The sequence below is a fragment of the Macrotis lagotis genome, chromosome 1 (genome assembly GCF_037893015.1).
Source record: "Macrotis lagotis isolate mMagLag1 chromosome 1, bilby.v1.9.chrom.fasta, whole genome shotgun sequence".
Classification (NCBI taxonomy): Eukaryota; Metazoa; Chordata; class Mammalia; order Peramelemorphia; family Peramelidae; genus Macrotis; species Macrotis lagotis.
The window spans coordinates 704603554-704628739 of NC_133658.1; the positions used below are offsets into that span (position 1 = coordinate 704603554).

Consider the following 25186-nt stretch of genomic DNA (forward strand, 5'->3'; position numbering starts at 1 on the left):
TACTTAACATGATTTTCATAATTGCCTTATTGCTATTCTTGCTTCCAGTTTTTCCTCCCCCTCAAATTCTCCTTTACATGGTCAAGATAATTTTCTTAAAACATAAGTCTAATCATATCATTCCTTTGTTATAAAAAAACCCCAACATCCCCCTCTAGAACAAAATACAACCACCTCAGCTTCTCATTTAAGAACCTCAGGAATGTGACTCCAATCTACTCTCCAGAATTAGTCTATGATACTTTACAACCCAATTGTTGCAGGCAAAATGAAGTCCTTATGATGTACCCTTCCTCTACCCAATTTTCTTCAACTAACATTTCATTCTACAGCCATTTTGACTTCAATTATCCATTAGTTGAATGATATGACTGGTGTTCTCCACATTAGGCTGTTCATGTAGACTAGAAAATTATTGCCACCTACCTCTTTATCTTTCTTCTAAATTTATAATAAACTATAAAAATTTTCTTTATTTGTCATCATTTATCTAACTGAACAAATGAATCAAAATCATTTTTGAAATGGGCATAAGTCTAACTCCAAAGAACTCCTTTGTCTGTCTGAGATACCTTCAAGCTTATGTTCTCTAGCTCATGTGACTATTACCTAATTCTATCCTGTACAGGATTATACTCTACTCTATGGATGAGAAGAAATAAAGTTGAATTCTGCAATTGCCGATAGATACCATGAGGCTAGAACTGATGGCACAGCTTTACCTCTGAATGTACACACATCCTAGGAGAGTTTTGCAATGGCCTGAAGCGTCAATCAGTACAAACATACAGGGACATCCAGGAAACATCAGTGAAAATACCAAAGAGGATGCCTGAGACCAATTCCATAGGCATCAAAACCAATGTTTCCTTCTAGTCTGTTAAACTCTTTTTCTAATAGTCACTCTTCCTTCTTTGACTCAATAGTCTCTCTAAATTAGTATTTTTAAAAAACTTTTTTGTAGCAAGGATCTCTTTGGCATCTCTTTGCTGAAGTCAGCAGACTCTTTTGCAGAACAATGCTTGAAATAAAATACACGATATTTCAAAGGAAATTAATTATATTGGATTCAACTATTACCATACAAATGTGTATACATATGTACATATACAAATCTGTCTCTATCTATCTATCTATCTATCTATCTATCTATCTATCTATCTATCTATCTATCTACCTAACTAGCTATAGAGATCTCCTTCATGGACAAGAACATATTTTCTATTGCTCATTCTATACTCCAGATCATAGCTGGTAACTGCCTACCACAAAACTCATACACTAGCTTCTTTCCTATTCCCTCTTACCCCTAAACATGAAGTTTGGAAATATTTTTACCATCAAATGTTTTTCTCATTAGTTACTTCAAACAGTAGCAAGCCCTTCACACTGCTCATAGGATGGCATCTGTGTGACTATATCAGTTCCAAATTCCTGACACTATTCAGGAGACAATAAGGTCAATTGACAATAAAACAATTCCTTTTAAATCTGAGAGAAATAAAAAGCAATTGTTTGAAGCACCCTATTTTAAAGTCAGATATTAAATTAATAATATAATGAATTCACAAATATCTATACTTTAAAAAATAACTACAGACAGCAATATAATATAAATTAAAAATGTATCATGGTTTTTAATAAGATGACACGTTGTTATGGAGGAACCTATTATCTAGAAATTCAAACTTGAAAAGCAAGGAACTGATTGTAATGTTGCATGACCTTTATAGTTTAATCAGCTGCAAATTCCAGTAACTATGTTTATCCATTATTCACTTATTGGTGTATATTTCAAAAACAATACTTTCCAATTTGTTTATTTGCTTTGGATCTTTTACCTTGTCTATTTTTGGTTCACAATCCTCTTCTAGTTCATCTAAAGGAAATTGTTCATTGCTACAAAATTTTCCAAAATAAAGTCTAAGCAAATATTTGACTACCCTACTTCCTTTTAGGAAGGACATATTGAATAGAAGCAGGGACTTTTTTAGGTGCTATATACTTTATTCAATTAAGCTACCATTGTTGCTTTTACACTATTTTGATAATAATCTGCCATAATTCCTCTTTATATGTGTGATTTAAAAGACATGATGCATTCCTAGGAATAGATTTTATAATTCTCATAGGGAGATAACACTTTTTTTCCTTGGAAAATTTTATAGATCAATTAAAAAATAAAAATGATGGGGGCAGCTAGGTGGCGCAGTGGATGGAGCACCAGCCCTGGAGTCAGGGGTACCTAGGTTCAGATCTGGTCTCAGACACTTAACAATTGCCTAGCTGTGTGGCCTTGGGCAGGCCACTTAACCCCATTTGCCTTGCCAAAAAAATTATAAAAAAACAGTTTAATCCCAAACTAATTGAACAATTTACGTTATTTAATTCCTCCCATTCTGTACAAATTAAAAAAATAATAAAATGATGTATTGAAATATGATACCTTTGTAGGAGCACATGTGTTTTATAAAATGAAAAAAAAAATAAGATATACCCAGGTACTCCTGACTCCAGGGCTGGTGCTTGTTGTTGCTTATTGAACTGTCACTACAGTGACAGTTCAATAAGCAACAACAAGCACAAAAATTACCCAGTTAAAGTGAATATATACCTCATCTGTCATTAGGGTTGCAATTGATCTGCCAATCTCATGGTACTGCTGACCTTTTCCCAATGGTCCCAGAAGGATGAACAAAAATCTGCAAATAACACAGGAAAAAATGTTACCAGACAAATTCTATTTCATGTATTATAGAATCACATGTTAAATTCATTATTGATGAAAGACTATCAACATGGATCACTAGTTTCTTAAAATAAGTGAGAAGATATAGTGTATTATTGTTCAGCTTTGTTGCTGAGGTGAATCTTTGATTGAGCTAGAGACCAGGAGAAAACAGAGCAACATAGAATGGATAATTATGCTATGATAGCCTTTCTGATCTTAATGTGTTTTTTTCTTTTCCTTCTAGAAGACCAGTTTTGAGTTATCTTATGAAACATATGTAATTCACATCAGTAAACTCAAGAACACAAGATTGTCTAGAACCCAAGAACTACAAAAAGGCAAGATAGAGAATGAACCTTTGTGAAAGAAATGAAGACTGACTTCTATATCGAATAGAGAGGATAGTCATGGGGAAATGGGAGAAGTTTTGGAAAAGTTTGAAGTTTATGAGAAGGAAGAAATCTGTGTTTCAAATATGGAGAGGAGCATGTAAAAATGTATATTCTGTGCCAATATTGCAATCAGATGCCAAAGGAATGCTGGGTAGGAAAAAATAGAGAGCTCCTGATCAAAAAGATTTCCCTCTCCAACTTAGAGTATGGGCTAGGGAGAGAAGGAACCAACTCAAATTTTGAGACAATTTTTATATTGTATTAAAAGATTAATCTTTTGTATTTTGATCAGTTCTTTTCCTTAGTTTAATTTTATTGAATTCAAGCAGAATTTTCAATTAGCTCTTTATATACCCTCCTCTGACTAGGAAGAGGCTACAGAACTACCCTATCTCTCATAAGATAAATGTCTCATACCTCAAATGAAGTTGTACAAATTCAATACTTACCCTATAGTTTTTGAGGCTATTTAAGTATGAAGACTGATAACTTTTAAACTTGATTTTAAATAGTTCTCATAATTCTACATTATTATATAAGAAGAAAATTTAAAAGTTACTTTTGCTAACTATGTCTTCTACAGTCTGAAGCTGTAGGATCACAGCTCTCAAGTGGGAAATGATCTCAGAGGCCATCAAATTCAGAACCTCCTTCTTTTACTTATGAGGAAATTCAGACTGAGGGAGGTTATGTATCTACCCAAAGTCACCAGTAAATGCTAGGAAATGGATTTGAATCCAGAACCTTGGGTTTCAGAACTTGGGCTCCTTCCATACCTGCTATTCTTTTCATCTTTTAAAGCAAAGTTTTACTGAATTCTAATTTAATTTGAATGTAGAATAACTTATTATAGGTTTAAAAAAAACCTGTGTAATTTTATATGTATTTAATTTGTGTATGTACTCTTTATCAATAGAATTCTTTTGGGAAACTTAGTAACCTATGCACTTATGATATTTTTCAGCTCTTTATTCCACAAGTTATTTATATAGTTCTAAAAAACTATTTCCTGACATTTTTAATGTGTATTGCCTTTATTTTCAAAGTGTGCCCTTTTGCCCTACCAAGAAAAAGATAATTAGGAATCCTGAATGGCTTTCTTTGTACCATTCATTATCTCTACACCTCTAACAAATTTGCTATTATTTTCTACCTTGCCTAACTAAATAGTACAGTATTATTTCCCTCTCATTTTATTATGGAAACCTACAGAGCTTCCAAATTTTTCCTCATTATTTTCTATACATTTTTGTTGTCTGCTTGAAGTGAGGTCCCTTAAACTTAAGACACTTTTAAAAAGTGAGGTTATAAATGTACCTGGTGTACATTATGACTTTAAAATTATGCTCTTTTAAAATTTTATTTTCTTCTGATATTCATCCCATCCCTATCATCTTAACAAGTGGCATTAATGCAGAGTTAATCAGACTTTTCTAAACCACAGGGGGTATATTCTCAACCACTTGGAAGACTGAACTGTTTTTATGTGTTCAACTAAATAAACTGTTCTCATTCCAATATCATGCAATCTAACCCATACAAGGGGAATTTGGGGGTCTTGAATTTGAACTTTTTTCCCCATTGCTTTTTATATAATCTTAATATGAGTAACTGCTTGAAACTGCAAGATAAACCAGAGAGGGGCAGCTAGATGGCATAGTGGATAGAACACTGACCCTGGAGTCAGGAGAACCTGAGTTCAAATTTGACCTTAGACACTTAATAATTACCAACCATGTGACCTTGGACAAGTCGCTTAACCCCATTGCCTTGCAACAAAAACCCCAAACAAGCAAAAAAAAAAGATAAACCAGAGAGTTCTGCTCTGTGATACCAGCAGAGAAGTCAAGCCAAGAAAAATTAAGCCCATTTAATTCAACCCCTCAGTTTAGAAAAACTTTTTTTTTTCACCCTCTCCAGTCTTTGAAGAATAACTTTAGCTCCTAGGTAAAGGAGCATGCCTTGAGACATGCCCAAAGGACAGCCCTTTGATCTGAAAGGTTTTTTTGTATTTTATTGACGAAGCACCTTAAATCTTCATTATTCTGATAGGAGTATGGTCTTTTGTTATATGGAGAAATAACATATATGCTTGTTAACACATCATCAGAGAGGGTATTTGATTAGTGCTCATTCTGATGCCATGAGATTCTGGACATTGAAGCCATGGATGCATGTAGCTCCAAGTAAAGAGGAGAGACAACATAAGAGTGGGGAAAATGAAGTGGGGGAGAAATGAGTTAGGTTGCACAAAGGGTAGAATTGGAATAAGGTTGAAATACAGATTCCCCCCTCCCCATATCATAAATAGCTGCAATGAAGAAAACTTTTAATTCTCAACTTTTAGCCCATAACATTCAAAGTTCCCAATCACGTTCCAATTGCACAAAGTCAACTAATGAAATTGAATCCAAACTCCTGCTTTTTCAGGAATTATGTTGATCTGTATAAACACATTTTGATCCCTTCTTTTCAAGCTAATTTGTGCCTGGAATGAACTAAGTGGTTCATATCATTTCCCCCAAGGACTATTTTAATGGTTTGTGCAACTGCAACACATACTTGACAAACCGTGGTACACTCATCTTCACAAGTTATGGAAAATTGTATCTCAGACATCTCTGTTATCAAGTTGATCTGTAAAATGAAATGGAAATGTTCCTTACCCAAGAGGAAAGAAAGGATTTCTGGAAGGTGTCATAGTGTGAACCAGGATACCTAGAGATTCAGCCAATTGGGTGAATAAATGGTCATTTGCCATGAGTATTGCAGCTCCAGGTAGTAGAGTCCATGAGAATGAAAGAATGCAATTTGGTAAGATATTCAAGAGATTTAGGGGAAAGTGAGAATCATTGCAATATTGTAATATCTTAGCTTTCCTTAATTCTTAGGCCAAAGGGGGGAAAGAAACAAACTCACTTTTTAAAATTTATACACTGGATTTCAAAAGGATACCTAGTTATTTTTCTTTTTAACAAATAGATGAAGAAAATAGTAATAATCATTTGGAAAATTTTACCTGGTTGGAATTGGCACCTCAGCCAGTCCTGTGAGCAATACCGCTGGGGACAATCTAACAAATGCAACTACAGTTCGGTCCAAGAATTCTAGTTCACCCACTAAGATGTTTGAAGCTTCTGCCCCAGGAGGAATCTTTTTCATGAAATGTAGATCAACCTGATAGTACCAAAATTTACAATAAGATTAATTCACAAAAAGGAAAATATATGATTTCATGCATACTTTATAGCACAATATTTCTTGAATATTTTAGGCCTTCATTAAATGTTTCTTAAATGAACTACATACAGCTGACAATTCTCTTTTTCCCCTTTCATGATAAGATGCTTTAAAAAAGCAAAAATAGATATTATTATAAGATGAGGCCCTTTAGGTTTTCTATTAATTATAACAGAAGTAGTACTTTCTTTTCATCTTCAATTACTTTGCCATTTCTGTACTTGTTTAATTAAATCAGGGTCTTCCCTCACATTTTCTGATAATAACTCATCTAGTTCTTGGCTCTGGATTTAAATGAGCTCTTACTCTCTCACTTTTTTTGGTGGTCATTAACACCATAATATAATGTAATTCAGAACATATTGTATGTTTTTGGAAAATGTTTTTATCTAGCATATGTCAAGTACAAGCAATACTATAGATGGCAGTATGTATATTTTCCTTCTTGGCATGTGACAAGCAAAAATTGAAAAAGCCAAATAGTGCAGAGGCTCTTGGAGGTATTATTTTTCTCCTGAGCCATTCCAGTCAGCTATAATGGACTAAGACAACTTCTCTTTGTTCATTAATTCTTTAAACATTTTTTGAGGAACTACCATGTGCAAGGTATATTTCCTAAGTGAAGGCATAGAAGCAGCATAAGAGAAATAAACCAAATGAAAGTATTCAAATTTAGAAGGTTAGAAATCTAAAAAGTTGAAGTTACAGGTGAAATATTGATATGAGCATTCATGAGTGAAATGAATGGTCACAGACTGTAATCAATTAACAAAATAAATGCTTGATAAAAGGGAGAGATGGTACATATCCATTAGAAGTACTGACTCGTGCTCAGGGTTTGAGAGAAAATGAAGCCAAAATCAATTTAATAAAATCCATCTTATCTCTCTGGTCCTTTTTGGTTAGATTTTTTGTGAATATCTGATTCTGGGAAAAAAAAACTAGGGATATATGTGTTATAGAATGCATTCTCTCAGCTTAATGAGCTATGGAGTACAGGGGAGGGGAAATAACTAGAAGAGTGAAAGGAAAAGAAAGCCATTAATTAACGCAGGTGAGGTCAGTGCAAATTTTTCAGGCTATCTATAAAGACCTTTGGTAACAATAATCATTTGAGAGTAATTTTTTCAAGTGGAGTACTCTTAAAGTTTAGGCTGATTATTATTGTCTCTAGAATAGTTGGACTAAATGTGCTGTTTTTTGTAAGCATGTTTTCTCCTATGTGTTTGGATGCCCATAATGCTATACTGTTGACTTTATAAAATTCAATATGTAGACTCTACATTTAATCGAAAGTTTGAAAAACAACCACATGGTTTATTTTGGAAATAAAGAATGCAAATTTATTTTACAGGGAAGTTGGAAGTTATAAGAAGGAAAAAATATATTCAAAAAAGAAATACTAGACTAGAATAGATCCCAAAAGAATAATTATAACAATAATAGAAAACAAGATTTTTAGAAAAGGTTAACTCATAATGACAAGTATAAAAAATTGCAACCATTTAACGTACAATAGTTTAAATGACCAGAAAGATCATTTGGATGACATTGAAACATTTTTCAGATATTTACAATCATTTACAATCATCTGGAAAAAATTGTAGATTTTAGAAATTTATCTGAGGAGAAAATAATGCTAAGGTGTATTTCTCTTGAAGGAATGAAAAAGTACATGGTATTATTATGCCAGAACCAAATTGTCAAGTGAAAATCCTAGTAATTTAGAATAATTGTACAAGTGGTTGCCAAAAGGTGTTTTATGGATATAATAGAAGTAACTTCAGTGAAAATCTTAATTTCCATCTATGAAAATTCTATCTAGTATTCATTTGGGTTTCTATAATAATATAAAAGTCATTATGTCAAATATTTAAATTTCAAAAAATAACTACATTAAGTTACATCAAAAAAGTTTTCTAGTTATTTAACAAAGGACTAGATGGGTATGCAGATTAGTTTCTTTTTATATGGAAGCCTAAGTAAGTCCTTTAACAATTCTCTTAATGTTATTGAACAACACTGTGAAAACATTTCACAGAAGACTATGCCATCAGAATATGACTGTAGGTGACTAATAAAAAGCTCATATTTGACAGAGAAATCTATTAGGTTAAAGAGAGAATGTATAAGGACTCTCAGATAGAATATAACAGAAGACATTCCAAGGACTTCTTCACAGATCTTCCATATCTATCTGCTCATTATTTATAAATACTTTGAATTAAGAAATATGGAATGTTTGAGATTTGTATAGTGGCACAGCTAGTGGAATAAGCTCAAGTAAGTCGACTAAAATGAAATGTTCTGGTTTTTAGTTCAAAAGATTGCTTTATTTGAGGAATTCAGAATTTTCAAAGTTATTCTTTTGGTAAACCATCAAGTATATAGCTCCTCTCTCAATTAAAAGTTATATGACTAGGTAGGAATATTTGAAAAACAAAGCTATAGAATTTTTCCTTTAAAGCACAAAAGTACACAGACTGGTAAGAATGGATTAGTTTAGGGTCTGAAAGGATAAATGTATTTAGTGCAGACAAATAAAAAAACAAATAATATTCTCCTTTTCAGATATTTCAGTTGCAGAAAGAATATGAAGGATTTGAATAAAGAAGATGGATTATTTATTTCAATTAAATATTACTCTGTAAGATGAACACTAAAATTAAAGCTAGACCACAATGTGAATAATGTATTTCTCTAAAATAATGGCATGTATTCAAATTTGCACTATTCAAAGTTATAACCATGTTATATATGTTTATTGGTTCTGGCTAATTGGATATAAACAATGCAAATTCCAATAATGTAACCATTTCAGAGTATTTATTATTTATACAAATAAGGATCTGGGGTAGATGGCACAGAGTACAGAGTGCAGAGACTTACTGAGTTCAAATCTGGTCTCAGAAACTAGTTATATGACTCTGAGCACATCACTCAACCCTGTTTCTTTCAGTTTTCTCATCTATAATATGAGTTGGAGAAGACAATGGACAACTACTGCATTATCTTTGCCAAGAAAACCCTAAAAGAGGACAAGAAGAGTCAGACACAACTGAAAAATGACTGAACAACAAGAGCAACAGGGATCTAGCTTTACTGGGCAAGTTTTATAGGTTTTATAATTTTTAAAATTGTTTTCATGGGTCAACAATGGATTAAAATACATTACCAAGGACATATGGGACTGGAAAAGGGAATCTATCATGTATTGAGAATATGGTATGAGAGATGTATAAACTAAGTGCCATATTTGTATCCCTGAAATATTAAAAGAAGGAAAAGGTCTTCAATAACAGACCCAAACAAATATTAAGGTAAGTAAATTATTTATATGTGTATAACATAATTGCCTTATTGTTAGTCTAAGGATACACACTAAATTTAACATTTTTTTAATATTTTGCTTTAGTGTTGTTCCTTGCTATATGTGCTATTGGTGAGGAAGTAATTTTATTATTTGTACTTTATTAAATTTTGTAATGATAAACAGAGACCCCCTATATCTCCACCTCTAGTTTGATTTTTTGCACCAACAATTTCAGTAAGCAGTCTTAGAAAGGGAGCTATTATTCTTCCCCTCTCCCAATATATAAAAACATGAGGAGTACACAATGAAAAAAGGAATGCAAAGTATCTCTGCCCAGTCAGGTCCCTACAGAAAAACTGTGTATAAATGACCTCATCACAAGTTCTTATGGTGCTAGTGATCTAGGAAAGGTCAACAGCAACAGAAAGAATTGAGGACAGATATTATTGTAAGATTATAATGCAATTAATAGCAAAACCAAGCAAAGCTAAGGACTTGTTGAAAATTAGGCATGAAGAGTAGTCTTCTTTTTATTCCTTTATTTTCCATTTTTTGAGTTTGTCTCCCTAGAGTGACTCCTAAAGGATCAAAAATTCCAGAGGACTCATTTTATTTTATTTTTTGTATTTTTATGAAAATGGAGATCTTTAGGGTAAGTGACTATAATGGCTTAGGCTATTCAAAACTCAAATGGAATAAATTTATGATGCCAATGGAACTCCAGACTCCCTGGCCATGAGTTTTTCCTTCTGCTTTTCAACTTAGAGGCAGGCCTTTGTCTTCTCCCTTGTCTATAGAATCATATAGCTAAATACCATAGATGTAAGGATAAGGGGTAAGGATAAGAGCAAGAAGTAGTAAACCATGCACTGAGCTTGCATCCAAGAGATCTGGGGTCATACTCTAATTTAAATACTAGCTGGGTGACCATGTGTAAGTTCCTCCTTTATTTGAGTTCAAGTTTCTTCAAATAATACTTAATATTTTAAATAATATGACAGAGGTGAGGAAGGAAAGTGCTTTGTAATCTTCAAAGTACTTATATAAGTGTAAAGTTAAGGGGCAGCTAGGTAGCACAGTAGATAAAGCACTAGCCCTGGAGTCAGGAGTACCTGGGTTCAAATCCAGTCTCAGACACTTAATAATTACCTAGCTGTGTGGCCTTAGGCAAGCCACTTAACCCCGTTTGCCTTACCAAAAAAACCTACATAAGTGTAAAGTTATTATTTACCTATGATATTTAGTTTCTTAAAAATTCAATTCTGGTATAATATGCCAAGGAAAGTCTTTTCTTTTGCCTTACTTCTTAGTACTTTCCCATTCTTCAAGGTAGATTATATATTTTTTTCATGTCATATTCCCTAAGGGGAAGGTATTCTTCCTGTTCTCTTATCTTTGTATTTCCAACTGAATTGAACTGAATGGTATATGTACTGGTTCCCATTTTGATTCTTAGAAGCACATTTTAAAAATGCATATGTCTATCATTTTCTTCTACATTTCTGAAAGTGTTTTTAGATTATAAAAATGAATCAATTATGTCCACACTTTCTGGGAGAGCATATGATATTCTGTTTTGAACTGAATTTGGTCTAAGAAAGTGTTCTTTAATTACTTCTGGGACTGGCTATTGTCACCACTAAAGACCAAAGAAATCTTTTGAATCTGGTGTTGAGTGGTATCCTTGAGGTTATTCTAAAATGCATCCAAAAAAGCAAACATAGCCCTGAAAAAAAAATCTAGTTAAATGTTAGCCCCTGATCTGGATGTGTCCTTGGCAAAGTCATGCTGAATTTCTTTGGGCCCCCTTTCAGTCAAGATTTGTACTGATTCTCCTAGACAAAAGAGGATGGAGACTTTGGTCCAGGCATTCTGTCACAGTTTGAGACCAGAAATGATAAGATTTGTCCCATTTATTTGGGAAAGATTTCATCAAGGCGAGGGCTATGTATTTTGGATACTGATCATGGAAGTGGCTTAATGGTGGGACTAAAAGAGAGATGTAAGAGAACAGGGAAATCATCTGTCATCCTTGACTTCATTCTTTTGAGAGCACCCTCTCTGTTTCACTGTGGTAGAGAAAATGTTTGGGGTATACCTTGGAGAAAACTTGTACATCCTTAGTGTTCATTTCAGAGGGAGAAGGAAAGAGGGAAATAGGTTAAAAAAACTTTTTGCAAAAAAATTGCACATTATATAGAGAAAGGTCCCCTGACCAGAGAATCAGATCTGGGTTCTAGTCTTGATCCTGTCACTAATTTTCTTTATAACTCTAAGCAAGTTACTTTGCTCTGACCCTCAGATTCCTTCCTATAAAATGAGGATGACCAGATTAGATTATACTTGAAGCCTTTTCCAACTCTAAAACCAGATAATTTTAACAGACTGATAAAAATCCTGCGACTATGTGGAAATCAACTATTTTGGGCTACTGGGGGTTTTTACAAAGGAAAGAAACTAATAATATTTGAGAAAGGTGGGAGTCATTATTTATTCAATAAGCACTGGTTTGAAAAAAGGAAAATTCAACATGTTTAACATATTTTAAATGACACATTTATATAGGAAAATGAGATCCTGTTACCTACCATCTTAAAAAATTACATATATGATGCTATTATCAATTAAAATGTTAAAATCATATAGATAAATAATAGAAGCAGGTAATATGAGGAGGTTTGGAATCCATTTTGCCTTAATAAAGTTTGAAAGAACATGGTTTTCATAAGCTTTGTAAGCTACATTGATGAGCTAAAATATTAAGATATTCTGAGTAAATAGATAACATAACCGAAAAATTCCCAGAACTTTTAATAATCTGAACAAGACTATTTTTTAAATTAAAAGCTAAAGAAACTAGAGAAAAATCTGATTGTAAATGGGTGTTAGGCATTTTTGAAGTGTCAATTAACTGCCTTTTTCTTTTCTCCCTGATTAAAAGTGTTCCTAATATTTTTGAGGTTCCTTCCTCAAAACATGTAAATAAGGTAGACCCTCATAGGAATTTTAATCCAAAATGTATTTTAGTAAAATAGAAAAATCACAGACTTAGACCTGCAATTTAGTTGACATATATATATATATATATATATATATATATATATATAAATATTTCAAAAACTAATTACATAGTTTTTGCTTTAACTACTTAAATTATACCTTTAAGAAATGGGAAAGGCCAGTGAAAAAGTAGATTTTCTAAGAAATATCACTATTATGCATATACATCTATATGGAAGAGGTTAATGGAAAGTAGGCTCCTTTTTATATTTATCTAATTACAATTTCTTAATAACACATAGGATCAAAAAGGTGATACAAATCTTTCCAGTTTGCAATATATATTTTTTCAATGTGAAAGATTTTTTTATTTGAACATGATACAATGGGTTTTTTTTCTTTTAAAGATGCATGAAGATAGGGCATAGGGTTACAAAGTTTAAAAAAAATTAAAATAATTTCTTGGGAAGGCAGGGCAATTTGTTTTTTTTTTTTGTATTCTGCACTGCTTTTGAAAAAAAGTAATTGTGACCTTGTTACACTGTGAAAGTCTGTATAAAAGTAAAGCAGTTACTTGTGTCACTATCCTCATATACTATTGTTTCAGGTACCAGGAATGTCATATGAGTTCTGTGTATGCCTGTTTGAGACAGTAATTCTATTCCAGCTGTCAGATGAATGAAGATGCAAAATGTCTTAAAAACAGTTTAAAAAAAAGTTGATGGATGGAATAAATTTATACTGGCCTAACTTTAGAACCATGTGTCTCCATATGGTGAAATATGTTTTTAAACTACTGTAGAAATGGATCCAGAGTACACCCTCACCTCTCTCTCTTGCTGATGTGAAGGTCCTTTTTCAAGCTTTTGTTTCATCCCACATGGACTATTATGCCCTTTTTGCTGGCCTCCCAGTCCCTGCACACACAATTAACAGACTTTAGCTGGTGTAAAATGCTGCTGTGGATACTCAGCCAGGCAACAGAGGGAACATACATGCTTGGAACTAGACTTGGATCAGTTAGACTGGTTGCAGACAGATTCCAGATTTCATAAAGCAGTTCAGGATTAATCTTGTTAGTAAATTTAGTCAAATGAATTACCTTACCTCATCCCTTTCCATTACCCTTCTCCCATTTATTTTTCAAGTTAAATTTTTTTTTCACTTAACAATTTATTTTTTCTCTCTCTCTCTCCCATCTCCCCTCCCCAACAGGAAAAAAGCCCCAAATCAAAAATCTTGTAACAGTAAATACATAGTTAAAATAAACTAAACAATTTCTCATATTGGTCATTTCCAAAAGTGAGGATCATAATCTGCACATTAAGTTCATCACTTCTCTTCCAGGAAATGAGCAGCTTTCTTCTTTTTGGTCCTCTGGAGTCATGGCTTCTAGTTCCACTCTGACTGCATGTTTTATTATGTATTTGCCTAGGTAACAGTTGCTTCAACTACTTGGACCCATGTCTTTGTAAATTCTTTTTAAAAGATAAGGTTTGTCATTTTTTTAATTTATCATTCATAGTTGATATTATATTTGCTTCATGTACATTGATCAGTCACAGATCCACACATAAGTTAGAATGTGGGAAAAATAGTCTATGTATTCACTTCTCTTTGACTGATTTACCTAATAGATTATTTCAGTGCAGGATTTAATGTGTGCCTTCTATCAAATCTGTGCTTTAATTATGTGAAAGTTTTATTTTCTGTGATTTCATTCAAAATATATTCCAATATGTTACAAGTTCAGATGTAGCAAGCCATGTCTGATATCCTAGAGTATGTCTCTGTGTGAATAATGATATATTCATTTGGGTTTCTTTTTTCAATGTAAAAGGAAAAAATACTTAAAGGACAGTCTAAAAAGAGGTATAAAAATATATGTGTATGTATACACACACATATGTGGGTAGATATATTTTGGTATTTTGTTCAAGTTTCTGATTTTATTGGGACAGAGAACTTCTTGAGGAAGCCTCCTTTGCCAATGCAAAGAGTCAATTTTTCTTTCATTTTAAATCTAAGTTACTTGGGGGCACTTGAGGAAGCCTCCTTTGCCAATGCAGAGTCAATTGTTATTTCATTTCAAATCTAAGCTACTTGGGGGCACTGAGAAATTAAGTTACTCAGCTATAAAGTCATGTGGCAGAGGCTATGTTTGAAGGTAGAAAATTGCCTATCTGTTATCCACCATTGTAGGCATATGTATGCACAGTATTAGTATGTATATGCTACATCTACATGAGTTTATATGCACACTTGTACAAATCTATTTCTATGGAAGGTAGACTCTACCTATAGGGAAGGAATCTAGTCTTTTTAATTGAAAAGCACATTTGCTAAAATGCATAAAATTTGCATATTCAATGTTTTTTTTGAGGTAGCAAAATCTTATATCTTGAATAAAATGTTATTATTGTCTGCAAGAAAACATTAAATTTTGACTGAGAAATGAAATATTGTTCATGCAAAACCAACATTTATATTAACACAAACATTTATTGGAAATATGATTTGATAACTTCTAGAAGAAAATCAACGCATTTACATATGTCAAAAAATGTAAAAACAAAACCAACAACTTATTTACCTTACTAAAATCGACAGTGCTGTTTTCTCTGCTCACATCATTTTTATTTTCAACATTAGCTGGAGTAGACTGAGGAGAAACAACCTGAGCTGTTAAAAAAAAAGATTATCATTACAAAATATAAGAAATCACTATTTATATGATTCTAACACTAATAAGGGAAGTGCAAATTGCAGGTAACTAAACTACTATATGTTTCCTACAGAATTTATGGAATATGATGAAGGTCATAATAGATATCGCTATTCAACAGGCACATTCTCGGACAAAAAGTTGCATATAGAAATGGGAGGACTCAGATGAGATAATTAAAACTGATTCTCAAAAATCTGAGTCAAGATAACTTGAAAAAATTGATATACTTCCAAATCATATTTAAAAACCTCTATGTTAAACTGAAATTACAGCATATGCCATAGGACAGTTTCTAAAAATAAATATTAAAAAAATTCAGCCATTTAAAAGTTTTAAAATAAGAAAAATAAATCAACTTCTGGTAATTAAAAAGGTAGGATTGATAATATTTAAGGAATTAAGAGTGAAAATTTATTATGAAAATATCATAGTACATTTTCTACTCCAAGAAAACCCATGATGTCTACAAAGAACAAGGATTATTTTGACTTCGATGGAATTCTATAGAAGAGAGCTCCATGGAGAATTATCTGTATACTGTACAAAGCCAGGAACTACTTGGTTGATTACTAGATGGAGGTGAGGCTCAATTTTATTATAAGTTAAATATTTTGCTAGCACAGGAAAGAGCTTAGTGATAATGGAGTGATCAATAAATTCTTAAATTGCACTGATGTGCTACTAATCCTACTCAGACATAATATTAGGCCCTTCCTTATTAGAACTGGATATGAGGCAAAAGGATAGTCTCATATCAGATTTTGGTAACCAGAAAAGATTAATGAAAATTTTTTTTATCATCAGGCTACTTGGAACCTGTTGTGATGGAAAAGGTTTTTTTTTTTTTTAAAGTTGACTTTATATTTTCATGTTGGTCTTTTCCCTTTCTAATTATATTCACACCCTTCATCACAAAGTGACCTTATTTAGGTCCCACCTTAGTATTGAAGTCTTTAAAGCATAAAAGTCAAACTCATTGTCTCTGAAAAATCTCTCCCCACCATTCTCACAGTCCTTGTGTACTTTTTTTTAACCATATGTGTAATGAAGTCTGTTTTATTTATCACGATCCATAGTAAGAAACAGAATTTGTTTCTAAGTATTCAAATCTTAGCTTTGTATTTTTCTGGACTATTGCACTTACATTCTCAAATATCACTATCTTTCAGATGTCTATTAAAGTATATGAAATTCTATGAAATATAAGTATGAATAATTCTGTTAGCAAGTACCACAATCATTTTTGCCATTTACATAGTTAATTGTATCAGTTAGGGTTCATTTTTTTTTAGGTTAGTACTTATGACACATAATTCCTGAAAATAAAAGTGACTTACAAAAGTTGATAGAGCTTAAATATTTCTTTTCATTTTAATGGATCAAGTGAAAAATAAAGATTTTTTTAAGGCTAATGTTAAAAGCAACTTTTATTTAGGGTAGCATGTTATTATTCCCAAATAATAGAAAAAGTTCTAATTTCTTATTTGTTTCAAGAAGAATCTGGAAATTTTCCAAAATGTCAGAATTAAATCTAGAAACCATTTCCATTCTCCCATTTCTAGCTGCAGACTTGCAGTTATGAATGTGAACTGTTCATTAGCAGTCATTCAGTTTACCATTCTCAAAATTACAACTGCAATTTAAAAAAACTTCAATGTAATTCATTTTGCCATGAACAGATGTCTTCAGTCACCAGTTTCACATCATTTCTTGTTTTCATGAACAAGAACATTAGATGTATTTAAACCTAAATTTACTGAATACTTTTCTGTAATAGCATTTTGGGTAATGAAGTTTTCATTAATAAACATATAAGTCTAGCACAGTGCCTTCGAAAAGAATGCATCTAATAAATATTTGTTGAATTGAATGTAAAATAAATAAGAAATGCCTCTTTGTAGTAATTTTCATCAATAAAATATAAAAATAGGTGAGAAAACTCTCCTTTAATACATTAAGAAATACATGAACATTAAAATTATTGCAAAATCATTCATATTTGCAATTTTCAATTGGATAGAAAACATTTAAAAAACCAAAATCTATAGCTACATTAAGTAAACTATGTTTTCACTTTTATATTTGTAACACAGGCTGTTTAATAAACAGCTCTCAAATCACTCAATATGTTTGAGTATTTAAGCATATGCATTTTTACACATCTTAATTTTATCTGATATTATGTGAAGATTGTGTCATTCCTGTTTAAGGACTGTTAAGTTTGGACAATGTAATAACTTTATGATTACAATTTTGTTTTTGCTTTTTCAAGGCAATGAGATTAAGTGGCTTGCCCAAGGTCATGCAGCTAAGCTCATATTAAGTATCTGAGGTCACATTTGAACTCAGATCCTCCTGATTCCAGGGCTGGTGCTCTATTCATTGTGCCACCTAGCTGCCCCTCATGATAATTATTGATAAACACTATCATTCATTACTAGAATAGGATTGGAAACTTTTGCTTGTTAAGATAAAAATTTAGCAGATTAAAAGTTAGTCTTGGAGATGGAAGATCTGAGTTTAAATCTTGTCTCTGAAACATGCTGGCTTTGTGCTCCCTCTACAAGTAACTAAACTTTTTAATGCTCTAGACATTTCTTTAAGACCAAGTTGTAAAAAAGGTGCTGACTTGTATTGGTGGAGGGAGTTTCCTCATTTGGGACCAGGAGTTATCTGCATATATGCATATACACATGCAGTTGTCATTCAGTTGTTTCGGTCACATCCAATTATTCATGACACCATTTGGGGTTTTCTTGACAATAATACTGGAGTGGTTTGCCATTTCCTTCTCCAGTTCCTTTTACAGATGAGGAAACTGAAGCAGAGTTAAGTGACTTGCCCAGGACACGACTAGCAACTGAGGTTAGATTTGAACTCAAGAAGATCTTCCTGTCTTTAGGTCTGGCATTCTATTTACCACGCTACCTTAGCTGCCTACATATGCATATGTTGAGGTATGAATATGTATCTCTGTCTCTCTATATATTTTTATCTATTTGCCAGAGGCCCCTTAGAAACTTTCAGGAACTCCAAGGAAGTTTTCTGGAAGTTTCCAAGGGAATTAGTTCTGGGGATAGTCACTATGGATTTATTCAGTCTCACTACATCCCTAAATAGACAGAGATATATGAATAGAGATCTAGCTATGTAGACATATGCATATGTCATATTATACATGGAAGCACTTAGGTAGTTCTGTTACTTCTAGATTTAGATTCAAGAAGACTGGATTTCAAATGACTTTGACTTTTACTAGTTAGGTACCCACAGTAGGCAGATAATTTAACCTATATGAACCTCAGACAAATCTCAAAGACTATAAATTACAGACAGACTGTGATATGCAAGTAAACCAGGGAGTGGGGGCAAAACATCATACATTTGGAGTCATTAGGGATCTCTTTTTTACATCTTCATTTTTTGAGTAGATTATACTGAAAAAATACTTGCTAGGTCTAAATTATAATCAGGCATAATTTGTCTCATTATTCCACCCTGAGGGTAGGGAGAGGCAGGAGAGATCCCATTGGGGAAGAGGTGGCATCTCTCTCTCCTCAGTTTATTACCAATTTCTGGGAAATCTAGTGCTAAGTCATTCATTTATGGGCTAGTCTTTCCTCTTTAGCAGAGCTACTATCTTGCTAGGATCTATTAAATTTAACCTTAAAAGGGAAATTATAGGGTATAATGGAGGGAGAATGGGTTACAAAAAGTAGTTCAAATCTTACCACTAATGTATATCTATATGACCTAGGGCATTTAATTTCATTTTTCATTTTTCTAGACAACTCTTTAACAATGATAAGCTGCAATATATAGATATTAGCCAGTATATATAGTGACTGGGAGTTTCCTCATTTGTGTATTACCTAAGTCAATGCAAATACAGGTTCAGTCCCTAACCCTCTGTTGAATTCAGAAAAACAAATGGAGTTTCACTGCAGTATATGCAATAATCTAAACCATCAGATGACTTTACATTTAGTCCTCTAAACTGTAGAGAGGACATCATAGCTTGGAATTCCTCTCAAAGGCTATTAGATGTTAATTAAAAGTTGTTAATATCAGATAGTTTAGAAAGGCAGTATGGTTGGGTGAATAGAGAGTTGGATTTGAGATTAAGATCTTAGTTCAAGTCCCATCACTGATACAGCCTGGCTACATGACCTGGATCATTTAATTTCTCAGTGTTCCTGGGAATTCTAAGTCTCTAAGGTGCTGAACTGTGTCCATTTATATTGGTACAGAAAGATCTTCATTAGAATATTCCTATGTAACTAAAATCACAGATCTAATTCAAAAAAGTATATTTAATAATATATGTTAGGTAAACATTTCTATAAGGCAAAAACAAAAAAAAATGTTTTCTATATTAGAAAAAAATTAAATGGTTTTGTTTGTTTCTTTGTTCTTAGAGAAAACCATCAGTGGGGTCAGATACTTTGCTATACATATGTAATGACTAAAAACCAAACTTAGGTTATGGGAGGGACTAAGTATTAGATATGTAATTTAATTAGGGCTATATTTACACTTCCACTGTCAGCTGTAATCATTTGCTTGTTTGAACTGAGGTCCTTTTAGATTATTTCAGTCATTATGTTAGCAAGTGATAATTGGCTTCAATTTCACTTTCCTATATAAAATACAACCATATTTTCTAACAAAAGCCAAGCTCAGTCAATATTAGAAAGAATAAAAGTTCCTGATAGAGCATTTATATTAGCTAGAAATTATTTTTCCCAATGTACTTCAATTCAACAAATGTTTATTGAGCTCACACAATATAGAAAGCACTGTGCAAGAAGGGATACAGAAATTAAGAACACATAGTCCTTTTCCTCAAGAAGTTTACAATTTAGTACAGAAACAAAGACATGTAAGTAATTACACTGCATAAAGCAGACTACAGCCCTCTAAATAGGCCTTGAGCTTGAGATATATAGTTATTTTTCTGTATTAGTTGATAGAGTAGCATTTGTTCAAGTAGCTCTTTAATCTTAATGTACACATGTGTAGGTAATGGCAAATTTAAACTTTATGAATGGTAACTGTATATACATAGTACATGCATATACGCACATAATAAGAGATGAGTATTATTATACTGCTCTCCACAATGGTTATTAATGTTGATTCTTTTATTTTATCTTCACAAAATATTTACCATACCATTAATCATTTGCATATATTTTTCACTTCTTCAAGTGAACGAATTATTATAATACCCAAATATAGCTGTTACTAAGTAGCAGATTATCTTTGAAAACATGGAAATGAACACACACAAAGCTGGGTAAAAATGACAATGGTTATTCATTGATTCTATGCAAAACCTCTGAAGACTAATTAATAGTAAGAGTTAGATGAGTTCATAAATTGTAGAAGTTGGTCTCCTGTCTGGTCATAAATAATGCTATATTTAATATTAACTTTTTAAGTATAATAATGGAACTGATTCCTCTGAAGTTTTTTTCTCTAAAAACAAGAGACAAAAATGGTTTTCACCAATAAGACCAATTTTGTAATTGATCAGAAATGTTAAAAAATGTAAACACTTCAGTATATTAGCTATTTCTTAAATAATAGTATACTCATTCTAAATCTATGGAATTTGCAACAATAACTGTACATGCAATGTGAGATTTTTTTCATCAAAATTGCCTATTAGAAAAGTATCTCTTTATATTGTACTCATTCAATTTAAATATGTACATTTTCTTGGTGATATTGATCACATTTTCTTCCACAACCCCGTGTAAAATGTAACCCCAAAGACAAAAAAGAATCTCTACCATCATTTACACAGACTGTGGGACTCAAGGGAAAGAAGAAAATACCCATGTGTTCTGAAGGGGCAACCAGAAAGGATATGGTGCAGATCTAGATGGAGCCAAAAGCATTATGTGTGACCAATGATACCATGATAATTTGAGGCTATACCTCAGGTCATTTCATTGGAATTAAAGAATTCAATTCCACAAACCTTTATTAAATATCTAATTTATGTAACTGACAACAAAAACAAACAGTTCTTGCCTTCAAGAACCTTACAATTTGAAATTATAATACAAGATCAGTTGTAAAAAAAAGGGCAAGGGAGGTATCAAACCTTATCTTAAAATATTTGAGAAGAAAATGATCACTAACAGCTGGGGGGGGGGGGCTTAGGGTGGGCTTCATGGAGAGGGTGATGTTTAAGTTGAGTCTTATAAGATAATAAGAAAATCAAAGAAGTGGTGTTTGAACAAAGTACATTCCAGGTATGAGGTATGACTTATTTGAGCAAATGCAAAGAGGCAATCTTAAAACATTATATGAAATGACTTCGACAATAAATGAACTCATTTAAATCTGAAGCATTTGTAAAAATCTCTTCTTCCTCAACATAAGACTATGCATTTTTAAAAACAATTGAAAATTTGTTTTAAAAGATACTAAATATATCCTAGTTGGTCTATTTAGCTAAATACCAACCGTAAGAATAATAAATGGCCCAAGCGAAATGCATTGTTTTCATTACTTCATATATGTATGCAGTAGAAGGAGACTAGTATGAAGACATGGATGTACATTACTATTGACCTGGAGCCCAAGCTGGATAGGTTTTACACTACCTCAGAAACCTTCAACGAGCATTTAGAGTACCCAAAGGGTAGGAGGTGAGGGAAGTACAAAGATGAGATGAGCCTGTTAGAGACAGACACAAGACAGAGCAAAATAAAGAAATATAAAGATGAATGACAAAGTCACATACATGTACAATATACAACTACTCATGGGAACAGGCGATGTGGAGAAAGAAAGAGTAAATATTCAGAAAATGCTGATTAGGTGAGATATATTTCAATTATGTGAAAAGGATGCAAGTAACACATCTTGAAGGGACATTAGTAAGCCTGTGAATAATTAATAAAATACAAGAAAAAATCCACTAAATAAATCAATCTGTATAGAGGCCCAAAATTCAGCCTTGTTCTATAATCAGAGAAAGACTAACAGGTCTACCTCATCTAAGTCAACAGATCCTAAAAATAAACATACTTTTATTTGTTCATTGGCTCTGCCCTGGGACATTGCCAGCTATACACCTGAGTCTTTTATTCAATAGAATTTTATTGTTATAGTTGCTGTGTTAATTCTGTCAGCTCTTTGTACTTTTTCCAACAAATTTTTTCCCTTAGAATTTCTTCTTAGAATTCCCAAGAATTAGTATTTAAGTTTCCCCTGCCCACAGAATGGCAAAGTCAGATCAAGGGAATCACTTTTTTTTTTATTACTTTTTGAGATCTATGATGAGTTTGAGAAACCAGGAAATAGTATAAATATTTGAATGTAGAAAAGCATTAAGTTTGACAACAAAACAAAGAATACAATTTTTGAGGCTTTACAGAGACAAGATAGCTTTTCACAAGTCACTTAAATCAATCACATTTCTTCACAAGATGCATTATTCCACATGATAGAAACCTGAATGAACCTAAATCAGTCCACTCATGTCCCATAACCAAATATTCTGGTCTTCTGTTACCCTGGACATGATCCTCTAATTGTCATCTGGAGCCTCTGAGGTCTTTTGTAATTAATGCTGGGACCTTAACAAGTGGCACTATTGTGTAGTAAGAAGACTAGGGATGAGAAAAAATATACTCAGAGGAAATAAATTGAGAATAAATAAAGTGGAGCACAGTGAAATGACTATGATAGTAAAAACTATAGGAGATGGATTATGAAAAGAGGGAACCAAGTATTTCATTACCAGAGCAATCAGGGGTAATAGTGTATATTAAAGTTATGCATACAATAAATAATGGAATCCTAACTCCTCATCTCTTTGAATATGCAATGTACTAACATACATAGATTTGTTTTCTGGGTCATTTGTGACAAGAAGCCTGGAAATAATGTCAAAGATTTATTTTTAGCTAGATCCTCTTGGCTTCAAAGGAATATTCAAAAACTCTCAATACATTTATTTTGAGCACTTTTCACCAACACCCTTTCCAGGGCTTTAAAGTCAAAGTCGATATTATTTTTCTATCATTTTTTTCTGTTATTATGCCAAATGTAACTGTCACTTTTTATTGGAACATCAGAATCAGGCGTCTAATTCTCACAGTTTTGATGCTTAATGAAAAGTGAAAGTTAAACACAGCATGGTGGCATTAAAAATGCATGGTAAATCCATAGCACTCTGACATCTTAGCCCTGTAGAGAATGTGCAGAAAACAAAAGAAAATTGTATAAGCATAAAGCAAATGGATTAAAAGTAGAGGCTCACTATCCATAAGTTGCTAAAAATGTAAAAAAGGAAAAGTACAAACTTGGGGTGGGGAAACACTCCCTACACCCCCAATTCTGAGAATCCAATCCATAGCTGAGAGCCCAGAAAAAAGATGCCTTGGGGAAAATTTATGTTTGAAAGGTTTCTAATGGTTAGCATGTTCAAATGAGGCAAGTAGCTGAAGAAGGGAGAAATAACATTCTATATGTCTCCCTTGTCCTCCTTTATAGTAATTGGCATTTGGGAGAAATAGAACTAAAAAAAGTCCTTACCTCTTAGAATGGGATAGCTTTTAGTGGTTTGTTTTTTTTATTTCTGCAAGAGACTGGGGTTAAGTGACTTGCCCAAGGTCACACAACTGGGCAATTATGAAGTGTCCAAGCCTAAATTTGAACTCAGATCCTCCTGACTCCAGGGTCAGTGGTCTATCCACTGTGCCACCTCCCTGCCCCATTTTTAATGTTTCTAAGAACCTTCAGCTTAAAGGAATTCTTACAGATAAATTGGAGAGAAAAATAAGTCACCCATTTGTTTGAAACATTCTATTGTCAGATTTAAATATATATATATATATATATATATATATATATATATATATATATGATACTAGGAAGAGGAAGCCATTTTCACCTTTGAACTTGACTTGAATGATATGCATTAGTATATATGTATATATATATATATATATAATATATATATTACTGTTTACCTCTACAGTCTATATCATAATCTATATCTGTGGAAAGAACTTTGGGTTGGTATAAGAGGACCTAAGTCCTTGATTTCACTTGATCTTAGTTTTCTCATCTGTAAAATGAGGGGGTTGGACTAAATACCCTGGAGTTCCCCTAAATCTGTGATCCAATAATCTATCATGGGATATAATATGAAATTTTTACTCAAAGCTATAAAAATTATGCAATTTCCCCCATTATACATAGTTTATTAGAGTTTTTGAAATAGATCAAGAACTCTGTTAATAAGGTATTTTGCACTTTGTTGCTTAATGAGAGTTTTATTTTCCTGAATAGTGAAGCTTATACATATTTGCAGATCCCCACATACATATATAATTATGCAAAATACGTGGGGAACAAAACAGAACCACAAAGGGTGTTACAAGGCTACCCATAGAAAAGCATTTCTTACAGCACTCTGCAAATGATCCTTAATTGGTTTTGTAAATCATATTAGAAATACTGCTAGCTTCTCACAACCCTAAAGTGTGACTTGCTATGGAGGTTCATGAACACAGATTAAGGCTGGGTGGTAGAATCATTCTAGAATTATTCTGACTTAAATTCACAATGGTTATTTAATCTGGAATAGTTTTACCACTAAAAGACATGAAAAACCTATTAAGACTTCATGTTATAGCAAGACTTCCAACTTTAATAAACTTAGGGTAATATTGACTATATACAGATGTTAGCTGAGTAAGATGGTGCTGGCAATTCCAGGTAAGAAAATCCAAGTCGATAAAGTGTGGTTTTTA

General features: G+C 32.6%; 1 protein-coding gene across 3 annotated transcripts in view; it reads right to left on the bottom strand.

The window, feature by feature from the left end:
* The window catches only part of SLC4A10 (solute carrier family 4 member 10), a 377012-nt gene that overhangs the window by 88842 nt on the left and 262984 nt on the right, over window positions 1–25186 (bottom strand). For 2 of the 3 annotated variants that reach the window (XM_074215846.1, XM_074215845.1), the window contains exons 7-9: window positions 15270–15358; window positions 6143–6300; window positions 2615–2702 (exon numbers count right to left, since the gene is read on the bottom strand). In XM_074215846.1, the coding sequence (XP_074071947.1) occupies window positions 2615–2702; window positions 6143–6300; window positions 15270–15358 (335 nt within the window). Of the gene's footprint in view, window positions 1–2614; window positions 2703–6142; window positions 6301–13503; window positions 13594–15269; window positions 15359–25186 lie in introns of all 3 variants that reach the window. The other variant, XM_074215847.1, reaches the window with a different exon arrangement.